The following is a 13,907-nucleotide window of genomic DNA, read 5'->3' as shown; positions in this document are numbered from 1 at the left end:
ATTCCTAGATATAGGGCTGAGTTGAAATGAAATAGTGTGAAGACTCTGATCAAATGCCATACAGTCAGGCTTCATAGCCCTCGCTCATATGAAAATGCATATTATTTTTGTCTGCTCATTACAGGAGTAAAGTAGACAAGTTTTTATAATCGGCAGTGATTTCCCTGTACAGGTCTAAATTTTGTTTTCTAAAGTGCTTCATACTACAATTCCTAAGTACTGTGAACAACAAGTGTTGTTAATATCAGATTTAATGGTACTCAATTTACTGACCTCAAGAGGATAGTTGGCAGAGTCACTGCTGGGATTCAACCTTCTTAAAATTTTGATGAGACAATTATGCATGGTTCATTGCAAACATTCAGCTCACTGAGCTATACTGCCAGCTGAATAACATGAACATGAAGCAGAGAAATAATCAAGATTACATTGCCCACTAGAAGACTCAGGTGCCTTGTTATAACTTTGACAGAGCTAAAATTGAGACAAAGGTTATTAACGAGACAGGGATGATCAACACGTTTTTTACATAGGAAATTGTTGCCCCATATAATCTAAAACAAAAACGTACTTTGCAAGTAGTATTCAATATGCATAAGCACCAAGGTAACATGCATACTGCAATATTTACATTCCTTTTTAATAAACTGGGACTAAAGCTTAAAATGTTGCATTGCAATTGAAAGTTATGGTTCAAATAGATTCAAAGCAAACACAAGAAGATGGTGGACAGAGCGCTGAACCGTCACCCCCAGTCACAGATCTGGGTTGAATCCATCATCGTTCTTTAGCCCACTTCGCCACCCCAGTTCAGACCCAGCCATATGCAAATTAGTCTGGACCCTGTGCCTCATGTGAATAGTCCAGCCCGAACTGCTAAGCCATGTCTTCTCGGGACCGGAAATAAGCATCCTGGGACGCGTTTCGCAGTAATACCCCTCATAAGCCAGGCTAGCTTGAATCCAGTGGCAAAATGAACAAGGGACCCACGTCTGGGTATGTCTGTATTCAAAGCAACAATTACTTTAGTACAGCTCCGAGGAGCTATAATTTCAGAACCAGTTTGTGCAACGGTTTTGTAAGTTGGAGTGATGGTAATAGCTATTATGAGGAAAGCAGATTTGTGTTAGGACACGGGGGCTGCAATGAATCCGCACATGCCCGCACTGACATGCATAATAAATGCTGCTACTTGGGAAGAGTTCTGCTTTTTATTCTTGACTCATTTCATAACTCATTCAAATCTACACTATGTTCACCTTCAATAACCATGGACATCTATTCTACATTTTTGTAACTGCTTTTCATAATTATATATTAGTGAAATTTATGTGCAGCTTTTAAAGTTAAACTTTCCTAATGATTCATGCTCCCCTCTTCATATTGCTTGAGGTCCCCGTACATCCAAACCCACCTTTTACCTTAAATCACAGTAACTCTTTTACAGATAGATCGGATGATTTGTCTTTAGTCTCTCAGGTCTTTTCCTGTCCCTAGTACTGACCCCGATGTATCGATGACTGAAGCAGCAGATTGGTGGGCCAAACAAGAACAAAAAACCCCTACGGTCGATGTTACAATTGTAAGTTCCCTTTGTGTAACATTACTTTGCTAATGAGAACAGGCAAGGTCAGTAAGCACCACAGCTTCAGTTTTCCAACAAGGCGCGAGCATGTCTGGAAAAGAATATGTCCTCCCCTTTCATGATAGTAGCCACCTCTGAGGCGGTACAGCACACTACAAAGTGTCGGCGACTGACTCCACCCTCATCGTGAGCACCTCTCTAGCAGACTGTATCAAATAAACATGTATCCATAAAAGCAAGGAATCGGCTAGACGTTTCTGGATTGCAGAACGTTTAACTACCTAATTTGGCTTGTCGTAAATCCAGGGGTCGCAACAACATGCCCCAAACTGAAAACAATCAAGGCGCTTAAATGACGTCCATAGCTGCAGGGAAGGCCAAACAGCATGGATACTCCTTAAAATTACATAGAGCTCCGGTCACACGAGGCAATTGATAAAAAAAAAATATATATTTTTTAAATGACAGGCCTGCCCCTTGTAAAACCATTGGTCCATTCTCTCTAGGGCATGCCAGCAACATGAAGCAGGGCCATCATAAGTAGCGCGTTTGCGCTATGAATGATTGATGGCTCTGATTTGAAACCGTGGGCTGCACAGTGTCTGAGGCGCCTGCATGAAATTGCAGAGCATCAGCCGGTGCCGCCTATTCTACATACATTGCGCACACAAGGGCAAATGTCGCCCAACTTTGTGCACCCCGCCTGGAGAGCGATTTCTCCGCACAAATGGGAAACATATCACCCATTTCTACGGGAAACCGCACAATATGGCAACACTGGCCCCTATACTGTATATTAAGAGGCAACATTTTCCATGCACAATTGTTCCTCACCACAGATCAAATATGTTTTTTCGTCCTCCAATGATAAACTTAGTAAAGCATGAACACAGCTGAAAAAGAACTGTGGTTAAATGCGAGCATATGTTCCTTGTTTCTAATTAAGTAATTATTGGGGAGGAGCTACGCTACGAATCAAGATGGCCGCGTAAGGTCCCGGCTCCGCTGACCTCCGCCAGCAGCTCGATTATCCTGTCTTCAATCCTGACCTTACACCTGATTTCCTTGTTTATGAAGGTCTACTGCTTCTAAAGGTGCAATCCCGAGATTTCTACCTCATCGGCTGACGAAGATCCGCCGTATTTCCATTCTCGGCCTAACAACGTGTGGAAGCCGGGGCCTCGATTTCTAGACTATCCGGGTCAGAGTTGAACAACATCGGCCGTGAGACCTGGACTGAGCCCGGTCCCCCGAAGAGTGCCTGAATTGTTGACTTTTTGTGACGATCCTTTGAACGATCTACACCGAGGACACACCAGCGTGCCACGCCGGCTGCTGTGGTGGGGGTCCGGTGCCCGGAGACCTTGCTGCCCTCCCGGGGTCGACGGGCTGGGGCCCTCTCTGACGGCGAAGGTGTGTTCTGTAAGACGAGGAGCGCCCATTACTTGATATCAGATTTGCGTGGCCTGCGACTTCGGAGCAGCCGGCCTCCGGGGTTCAAGTCCGGCTCTGTCGCCTATTGAGAGGGGATGGAGCGGACGGAAGGCGCGCCATCGCTGCAGGCCGTTGTGGCCGCCATTGGGGCGCTCCATTCGCACACAGTCGCTGTGTTCCGGACACTGATGGTGAAAGTGGACGGTATCCTGGAACCTGAGGACGACACCTCGATTGGTTTCCAGCTAGAGATGGTACCAGCGGTGCATTGCACATCAGAGGTCGAGGTCCCCGTGCATAACCCGGAGTTCATGAACCTTGACTGTCCCCTATTACCGACAAGCCAGCCCGTGCTTCTCGCTAGCATCTCTTGCCTGATCCTGCTGCCGCCTAACGCATCTATAGACGGTCTTCCATGTGGCTACGAGTTCCTTGGTGATGGTTTGGGATACTCGCTGTTTTTGGACACCTTTCCTCGTTCGAGCCGTGAACTTTTACCCTGTATTCGATCCTCCTGTGCTGACAAGAACTTTTGTGGACGCTTTGCCTTTTCCTTCAAAATGGCGGCTCGAGTGGCACAGACTCTTATGACGGACTGTACTGGCCAGGGCTGAACTTCATCGCTGGTTTCCGATTAAATAGCTTTTAGCGATGCCGGGGTTGTGCCTATATTGTGACGAGAATTGGGTGGTTGTTGTTTATCCTCCCCTGACTGGTTTGTATAATTGATAAATATTGATTTTATCATGTCTCGGGGTGGTCGCTGTTGGCGGGGGGTACGGGAGACCAGGAGTGTGTTTGCTTTCTCCTCCTCCGCTTTCTCTTTTCCCTTCCTTTAGGGTAGTTCTTGGGCGACAGGCACGCTGCTAGTGGGGTTAGGCCGTAGCCATTGCAGGGGTGCAGGGTGGGGGGTTAGGGGTGGGGTTTTTTATTTTGCCTTCTTTTTTTCTATGGCCCCTTTTGTCTTTTCTTTTTCCTTCTCCGAGAGATGGGCTGTTTATTTTTCACGAATCCTTTAGTGTCCGGGTGTCTTCGCTGGCTTAATTATCCTGTAACATTGTGGACGAGGTCACGCGGGTGGGATTGCTTTGATTGCTTAATAGATTGCTTATTTCCTATTTCCGTTATGTGTACCCGTGATGGGCCTTTTACTTCTTACAGTGATTATTGTTTGTATATTTCCCCCGCCTGGCCCTGTTCTGTATTTTACTGCGAAACACCTGATATCTGTATTGCCTGCTCTTGTCTTACTGTTAAAATAAAAAAATAAAAAATAAAAATATATATAATTAAGTAATTATTCCTTCAGCATGGATAAATCCATATTGTCTTGATATTGCAGTAGCAGATCCGGTTACTGGATAATCCATCCATTCATTTCTCAATTAATCCATTTCACTTGTTTTTTGTAAAATGTGTAAAACTTTATTGAACATGACAAAAACAGCCGACACGTGTTTCACCCTATGTGGCAAATAACGCCAGGGCTTTCTCAAGGCTATGCACATTTTTTCATCAGTCTATTACCACCGCCAACACCGAATTAAACGGAGGACCACTTTGGAAACTCTCCCATCCTTTTTTAAAAGAAAAATTGGATGTTGACTCATTGTATTTTGATATTATTTGGAAACCAGTAATAGACTGATGAAAAAATTAGCATTTTTGCATTGGATTAATTGAGAAATGAACAGATGGAATATCCAGTAACAGATCTGCTACTGCAATATCAAGACAATATGGATTTATCCATGCTGAAGGAATAATTACTTAATTAGAAACAAGGAACATACGCTCGCATTTAACCACAGTTGTCTCTTTGAGGCTATTATGGTCCAGAGCTTTGAGCATTCTTCCTTGATGCCTGCCTTTGAACTCTTTTGGAATTGAGATATAGACCTGGGTCCTCTGGACCAGTCACTTTTGTTGGAACAGCTGAAAAAGAACGTTTGTGCAAACTGCAAGATAAAGAAAGAGCACTAAGCAAATGTATAAAAAATGACAAATTAAATGGGCTTGGAAAACAGATACCATTTAAATTCTTTAAATTCGTTTCAAATAACTGAGCAATTCTACTTTAGCAGAGCTTCAAACTAATCGTAAATGGAGGCAGGGATATTTTAAGTATGATGCCAAATATAATTTTTTGTGTCAAAAGGTGCTTTTTATGACCCTACCCACCCCTTCAAAAAAGACTGAATGTCACCCCCGACCTAAAAGGCAGACAACTTTGTTCAGCTGGAGAGATTTGTATCACATTACTGTGTCATGGAAAATATAAAATAAATCCAACAGTATGTATTTCTAACAGGGTGTCTCCTATTTCATAAATATCAAAGTAAGCTTCGCAAATAACACAACCAGGAAAGATAAATGATAAGGCACTCCGAGTACTTCATTGTTTTTGGAGGGATTCATTCTCTATGAAAGACTGGCTAGAAATATATGCTAGGTTTGCTAAACTACTCTGTAACTTTAAAATCCATTTATCTGAGGCATCATTTATTAAAACTTGTTTGATGCATGCCAAATTAAACGAAAAGTCATTTAAGTGCACCAGCAAGTATATGTCCTTGCATTAGAGCAAAGTTACAACTTTCTGTAATTCACAAAAGTTTACAGAAGTAGGTCTGGAAACCGTACACCTGGCAAGCTTTTGTGATTTCCATTTTCGCAGGAGCAAATAAACACACTTATATTTGCTCATGCGAAAATCTGCTGGAGAATTGAAAATAAACTGTCCTTAAACCCCCTTTTTCCCCACCATGATTTTTTTTTCTACTCTCGTCATTGTCAGGAGTAAATTTCTAGTCTTGTACAATGTGGCAAGAGATTGGAGAGTAGTTGATGAATACCCTTAAACATGTATCCCAGTGGGTGTGCACAGACTCATAACATAACGTATTTGTAAAGCGCACGTTCACCCGTAGGCATCTTGGTGCTGAATAACAGATGTTTATTGTAACCCAACTCAATGGTACTCATTTTATCGACCTCAAATGGATTAAAGGCTGAGTGGACCCGCCAGGATTTGAACCTGTGACCATGAGGTCAAACACAGGGCCCAGCAGTGGACACATTTGTCCACGGAACCACCCCACCTTGCTATCACAGACATTTCAACTTTGAAACTACCCCTTACCACCTAATTCTAACCATTTTATGGCACAGAGTAAAAGCTGGACAGTATAGACAGGCTGGTAAATCCATACCTGTAAAATAATGCTAACACCCCACCAGAACAGTGCAATTACTAGTTTCTCTCAATGGAAGGGTGAATAATCATTTACCAGGCTGTATTCGGCACACCATTGACTTTTCTTAGGGAGGTTTATTACTCACATTTATCACCTGCTCAGCTCACGTGCTAAACATGAGCTTGGGGGTCTGGGAGGCTAGGAGGAGGAGGGAGAACAAAGGGAAAGGCAGGGGGGAGCATTACATGCTCAACCGTGTGCAGTGGTTGATGGCTGATTGGGGGAATGGAGACGGGTCCAGGATGCAATGCAGTCTGTTCTCAAAATTATTTTACCGCCCAGATTGTCTGACCGTTATGTGAGATCTGCTGTTCCGCACCCAGCAAAATGACTACTGTAGCAATAACCTATTCATGCTCGAGTGGTGTTGAATTCCATACTGGAAGTGTGCTGTGCTCAACTTAATCTGGACCTACGTAGTTTTACAGAAAGTTGGAACAATCATAATCTTCCTCCAATTACAAACCCTGCTATTACATGAGCCATGCCATAAATCGGAGAAGGCATTATTGAGATTTTATAGAATAAGGAGGTTACCATCATTTGTTACCCCTCTGCATGGCACAAAAAGGACAAATTGATTTGTTTCTATAGGACTAGATTTCAGAAGCATCCCATCCCTTGGATAGGTACACAGATTATAATATTCCACACTCATGATGATGCCATTTCCAATGTCATGTAACACGTCATGAGTGAGGTAATAAGCAGTGCATTTCAGGTTATAGTTATCTCACTTAACTAGGGTGAATTTCAGAGTTATTTTTGTAAGGTTGCTTTTCGTAACATTTCAACACCTAAATATAATATCCCTTAGACCTTTGGTTTTTCAGTGAATTTCTTTTTCTTACCATATTATGTATTTATAATGTGCAACTACTATAAATGGCATATGGCCATATGCAGTACAACATTTGGCATGCCTGATCACTAAAAAGATGTTGTGCCCAACTGCGTGAAATCATCCATCCAAACAAACCACATCTACAAACAAGCTATGGAAATGTGTAGAAGAGAAGGGATGTATATTTTAAGGATTTTCCCCCCAAACATTCTTTTATTTTTTATCACAATAAGGAGCCACCTGAGCACTGGAACAATGGCCTACTCATGCTTGAGCGGTGTTGAATTCTGTACGTCTGTGCTGAAATGAATCTTTATTGCTTTGCCAAGACTTGTTTGTTCATCTCACCCGAACTAACAACTTTTACAGTAGGTCGCAAAATACTGCAACTGTGCAGCATACTCCACATATTTTTTCTGTTGCAATACATCCGCAGGAACAGTTTCCACCTCTTCCTTTTTTGCATCTAGATGACTCTTCTGGTACTCAGCCTGGGTAATCTCTATCCGATACATAGATCAGAGAGGTTTCCATATCCGTGAAGTACTGCCCAGACTGGCCCCTGTGCAGCTCTTGATTGCGGATGGTGCAAGTGACACCGTGCATTTGCCATTTTTTGCAAGGTGGTAGATTGAAACACTTATACACCACTGACTACTTTTCGATGTTAATCAGTGCAATGGAAGTTGTTGCAACCACTATAACTTCTTCACATTGGGTACAAGGAGCAGTAGTAGTGGTATGCACACCAGCAATCAATACCTGTTTCTCTGTAGCTTCTCCAGGTGACCCGATGGCTTTGGATAACTTGCCACACAACCAGCTTGTCTGAATTAGCAACCTTAAAGGCTATTCAGGGAAATGTTTTCTGACTGTTTCTGTAGCCTATGGACATGTTTTTTTGACAACTGATTATGTGGCATCGGAACAGTTGGCTGTTTCAATGTATTTATTTTTTTTGACCTCCCATAATGTATTGTGTCATTCCAGTGGGGCCTTTACTTCTTTGTCCACTGGAGTACCGCAAGATCTGGAAGTTTTTGTGAAAATGGAGTCAACTAGGAAATTTTTTTTTTGTTTAATTGTTGGAGCATGGGAGGCTTGTAACAGCCCCTGGTAATGATTAAGTTGGAAGTTGTTCGCATACAGTTCTTAGTTTTCTCTTTTTGGTTTTCTTTTGTGATATTGCAATACCAATAACTAACAGTAAAAGCACCTTAAATTGGTTCCTGCCTCTTTTACAATATTACTCTGCTTGATTTCTGTGACTTGGCAGCCTCTACACATAGGCTTCTACATAGAAACACAAAATAGCTTCAGGGAGTGAGGCACAAAAACATGAGGAGACTCGGGAGGGGCCACAAAAGTCCATTGTGTGGCAGTCCTTCGGTAACGGAGAAGGAGACAGAAAAGTGTCTGCTAAGACATTGACTTGCAGCTTACGCAAGTAAGCCTTTAGCTGTAGTACAGAAAACAATACACTTTAGGCACCTCGGAGATGCACAAGTATCTGAATGCATGGCATTCTCAAGAGATTAATGCTGACAAAAGACGCCGGCACGAAGACGAGGGAGCCTCCACGTCATCTGCACCCTTGTAGGATCAAACACCTCCAGGATCCAGTGTAATGGCAGCGGTCCTCCAGAGTGTTAAAGAAGACTGATCCCTGTTTTGCCACTGTTGGCTTTCATTGTGTACAATGCCATAAGGTTATTAGTATTGGTTTGCAGAGTTGTCCAGCTATATAAATTCAAGTTCTAGCTCACAAGGCTAGGTGCCAATTGTTTTTCGTTTTGGTGTACTCCAGGTTGGAATTCCTGGACTTTTTTCTTGTTCTGCGCCCCCTATAACCCTCCCCTAAAAAAAAAAAGGTATTTTAAGACACGCATTTACTGGTCCAAAAATTAGGGAAAAAAACATTGTTGTTGGTCATATCTCGGTCTTCATGTTAATACAATGTTACAATTCTCTGTAGAGATCCACAGTAGACATGAAAGACTTAATGTAGTGTTAGTGGTCCAAGCCAGAGTGAAGGGTCTATAATAAGTGATGTGATTTTCAATGGTTGGTACAGCCTACTATGGCTGTCTACAAGGCTATTAGAACATTTGTCTCCATAAGGAAAGAACGAACTCTGGGCATACGAAGCATAGATTTGGCACTGTCTTCAACCATGCAAAGCTTGGACTTAAGCGCAGGACTGGACGTGTGGCCAGTCCCTGTACCCAACCTCCCACTGTGCACAGACTTCTGCAAGGAGCAGTGTTGGGTGGAGACAAGCTCTATTCTCAAACATCTGCTAGCAGCAAACTCCTGCAAACATCCAACCATTCCGCCCTCCAGTGGACCCCGCCCAAAGTTTGAGATATATATATATATTTTTTTCTTTTCTCTGTATCGTACCCACACTCCCCTCCCCACAAGCAGGCAACCCTGTGGTCAGGCCCAGAGATACCCTTCTGCAGGCAGCCAAGCCTGCAGCGTACAGTCCTGATGAGGGTTAAGATACCATAATGGGGAAGGGTTAGAGATGGTGAAGGGTTTTTAGGGTTCAGGAATGTGTGGAGTTTAAAATGTAGAAAGAGGTTTTTAGGCGGTTAGGGATGGGGGTGTTCAGGGGTGGTGAGGATATTTTTAGGGTTAAGAGATGGGATGTAGGGGTTGAAATAAATGTAATGGTTCTGTGATGGGTGGGGTTTAGGGGTCTGGGATGAGTGTAATTTAATAGTGGTAAGAGGTTTTCAAGGGGCCAGGATGGATAGTGTTATGAGATGATGCGGTTGGTTGGAAAATTAAAAGCATCTGAAGTAACTGTTTGACAATGTAAAAAATATAAAATAATGAACTGTGAAGTAAATCATTGAAACAAATACCTGACAAATCAATGAATTTGTTTCTATGAAATGGTAAATGCCAATCGTCCTGCAAACTCCCATTAAACACTTTAGGTAAAATGGTTTCTCAGTAATCGTAGTCCAGGATTCCAAGAAGTAATGTTTCTATGAAATTACGTACAACTGTTTAAAATGCATGTAGTGATGACATTACTGAACAAAGCAGCCTTCTTTCCTGATTTATTAGTCAATTATATAATTTGATGTCTTTTGGACTAGGAGAAATTATGCATATTACAGTACTAGAATGAAAGACTATTCCAACAATATTTCGGTGTTGTAGGTTATTGAATGTTCCCAAATGGTTAAATTACAATAGGAGTATTCATTTTCTTGCAAAAAGTTTAAATCAAATTGTGGCCTTGTAAAGTATCTCTGGGTAGTTATTCAACTGTCAAACTAGTCAATTAAATTGTTGAGCTAATGCAAAAGGTCATTCGTAGCTGGTCTTTGTTTTGTACTACAAATCCCATCTCACTACTTTACGTAAGAGTACAGATATGTGATAAATAATTCATTTTTAAATGCATATTAAACCTACATAATGAGACATCCTGGAGAGTTATAAAAAAGTAGCTCCACTGTTCTGAAAAATGCATTAATAACTTCCATTACCTGAGCTGGAGAAGCTGCCTTGGGTTTGATATCAACCACTTCCCCAGTTTCTTTGTAGTCAGCAAATGCTGCAATATCGGACTCCCTTTCCACAATTATGCATAGCGGTGTTTGAAGAGGTACATCTCTTGTTCCCTCTGCTACAAGAACCTTTGCCAAGTAACCTTCTTCTTGCACTTCAAAACCTTGTAAAACAAATGTGCAGTTTTCACAAAACTTTAGCAGGAAAAGATTAAGAAAAGCAGAAAAGGGGAGCATTGTTTTCGCATTTCAATAGGTACCTATTGTTGCCTTGTCAGTCTCTATCTCCGCTAGTAAGTCGCCTTCACTCAGCTTTTCCCCAAGCTTCTTTTCCCATCGCTGAACTGTACCCATCGTCATTGTAGGAGAGAGTGCAGGCAAACAAATCTGTGGAGCGCAACACAAGGTCTTTAATGCCAACTCGGAACATGCGCACAAAATGACCCTACGCAAAACCAGTGTTTAGGTGTTAAACTTTGCTAACAAAATGTTAAGTTTTCTTCACTACGAGCTGGGCAATTTTATGTTAGCACACTTCTGTGGACGAATTCCCATCAGTCAATAATTATCTACTAAGTAAAAGGGGACACTTAATCCACCCTGCCTTTTTGGGCAAGGAATAAACGCACAAGCCACATCAGCAGAATCATTCAATCACAGTATTTTTTTCCAATGTAACATTTTTCAAACTTGTAACATGAAAGTTAATACTGGGGGCCTCCATCTTGATCCCTACTTGATATTCAAAGACATATTTCAAGTAGAAAAGAGGCACATATTACTTTGATACTTTATTTAGAACCACTGGCAAGAAGTAACAAAGTACCTCTTGAAATAGGTCAAGATAGCAAGGATTGAGAAACATGGAACCTGTCAAGTATAATTCTTACAGCTGTTAATTTACAGGCGTTTTACTAGACCAATTAAAGAACTTGATTCTGGGGATTTCTTATTATGGGCCAATTAAAGCCCAAAAAGTGATGGGTGGAACTTTCCCTTTAACTACAACAGGCCCACCTGACCACCATCACCACCGCCACTCACTACAGCTTGTATTCGCTAGCACCATAGGTCAGAATTGCCCAGCAATCTATACAAATCTATACAAATCTATTAATCAGCTTCTACTGTGAAACCAAGTCATACTTATGGGTCATCCAAATATGCAATATGTTCCTAATGAAAATACATGCAAAATTGGCTGATATTTTGCTAATAATCAAGTACTTGATAAACAAAGAACAGTAGATTGCTAGAGACACAGCAAATACTTGGGGACTCATCCAAAGTCTAGTCATCAAAACTAGATGTTAAGTTTTCATTATCACGGATATTACGCTCATATGTCAATAGGACCATACACTCTTTTACTGCTCAATAAGATTAAATTATTCTTTCACAATTCTGCTATTAATTCTTACATTTTAAGCAACAGTAAAACTTGTAACAGAACTTCATGAAGCTTGTATTCTGCAAGATAGCGGAATATACAGTAAAATGTTGGCCGATTTAATGTTTTAGAAATTGGTTATTTAAAAACAAATTTGACGCAGATTTCAACCTCAACCTAAGTAAAAACAAAAATGTAACAAGACCGTTCTACTAGTGTGAGCACACAAAAGAAAGTAGATATAAAGACAAAGGGGCTGATCTATATATTTGCGGTTTAGATAATCTGTTACTCCGCCAACATAATGGTCCACCTGCCAAATTTAAATATGGGTGGACTTTAGGTTTAATCACGACGGGGGCTACTCTGTTTCTACCGTGATTAAACCCAAAGGCCCTGCGGAGTAAGGGCCGTAGGAGGCAGTCCTCGAATTAGGTTTACCTAATTTAGATAGGGGGAATCAGAGGTCAGTTTTCAATGCCCGTAACTGCCAGGAAAACCTTGGGGGTAAGGGACAGTGAAAACTGATAAATCCTCCTCTCACCATGGGAGAGGACTCCCATGGCGAGGGGAGTATTTTTTATGCCCAAAAGGAAAATCCTGCTTTAGGATTTTCTTTTTGAAAATGAAGATGATGTTTTTTTTGGGTGCAGGACTTTGCACCAAACTGTAAGCCGCACCAACAGGAACCGCTGCGACTGCGGTTTATGCAAATTCTTTTGGGAAGCAGAGTAGTCTCGGTCGGGCAGACCATAAGTCCTCTGCCAGGTCAACAGTGATTGCTCCGTCCACCAAATTACAGTTTGGGCCCTTAACCATGTACTTTAGATTCTCTGATAACTTATTGTCTTTGTTAGATTAGAAGTTGCATTTAAGCTATTGCATTTACAAACCAAATGCATCAAATGTGGCTCCAACGCCAACGACATCCCGCTGTTGCAAGACCTATGCGACTCACCGACATCCACAACAGCTTCAACGCCACGACCGCCCAGACGACAACCACCGCCCCCACCACCACACGCACCAACCATCAACTCTCCTGGACAAGCGTCAACGACAAGGACACCAGAGAGATCATGACGACCATCCACTCCGGCTCACCGCTAGACCCATGCCCCCACCACATTTTCAACAAAGCCAGCGCATCCATCGCACCCCATCTCAGCAAAGCCATCAACATCTCCTTCGAGACAGCAACTTTCCCGGAAAGCTGGAAACACGCCGAGATCAACGCCTTACTCAAGAAACCAAAGGCGGACCCCAAGGACCTCAAGAACTTCCGGCCCATCTGCCTGCTCCCATTTCCGGCTAAGGTCACAGAGAAAATCATCAACAAACACCTGACCCGCTACCTCGAAGACAACAACATACTGGACACATTCCAGTTCGGTTTCCGCAGCAGCAACCACAGCACCGAAACCGCCCTCATCGCAGCCACAGATGACATCAGGACCATGCTAGACAAAGGAGAACCAGCAGCTCTCATCCTCCTGGACCTATCAGCCGCCTTCGACATGGTCTACCACCGCACCCTACGCACACGCCTCCACGATGCCGGAATCCAAGGGAAGGCCCTGGACTTGACCACAAACTTAAAAGGTCAAAATGGGACAGATTCTACTACCAATTGTGCCCCGTTTTCCAACGTGTGCTTATGGCCAGCTCCACATATGTCTGGCTCCCTCAGCCGGTGTCAGTGTTGCACAATCTATACTGATGAATCTGGGATTATGGTGCCTCAATTTTACTATAGATGTACCGTCTAATCACATAAAACAAGAGTAGGATTGTTTTCTACTAATTGCGTAGCAGCAATTGCGTTGCGCATGCCATGATGCAGATCAGCAACAGCACAGCAAACATC

At 42.4% G+C, this 13,907-nt stretch overlaps 1 protein-coding gene across 1 annotated transcript in view; it reads right to left on the bottom strand.

The window, feature by feature from the left end:
* The window catches only part of DLAT (dihydrolipoamide S-acetyltransferase), a 236,143-nt gene that overhangs the window by 103,356 nt on the left and 118,880 nt on the right, over window positions 1-13,907 (bottom strand). Inside the window, exons 5-6 of the mRNA XM_078682302.1 lie at window positions 10,911-11,037; window positions 10,630-10,814 (exon numbers count right to left, since the gene is read on the bottom strand). Coding sequence (XP_078538428.1) covers window positions 10,630-10,814; window positions 10,911-11,037 — 312 coding nt within the window. The remainder of the gene's footprint in view (window positions 1-10,629; window positions 10,815-10,910; window positions 11,038-13,907) is intronic.

The sequence above is a fragment of the Lissotriton helveticus genome, chromosome 3_1 (assembly GCF_964261635.1).
Source record: "Lissotriton helveticus chromosome 3_1, aLisHel1.1, whole genome shotgun sequence".
Classification (NCBI taxonomy): Eukaryota; Metazoa; Chordata; class Amphibia; order Caudata; family Salamandridae; genus Lissotriton; species Lissotriton helveticus.
This window is presented reverse-complemented; position numbering and strand designations above follow the sequence as displayed.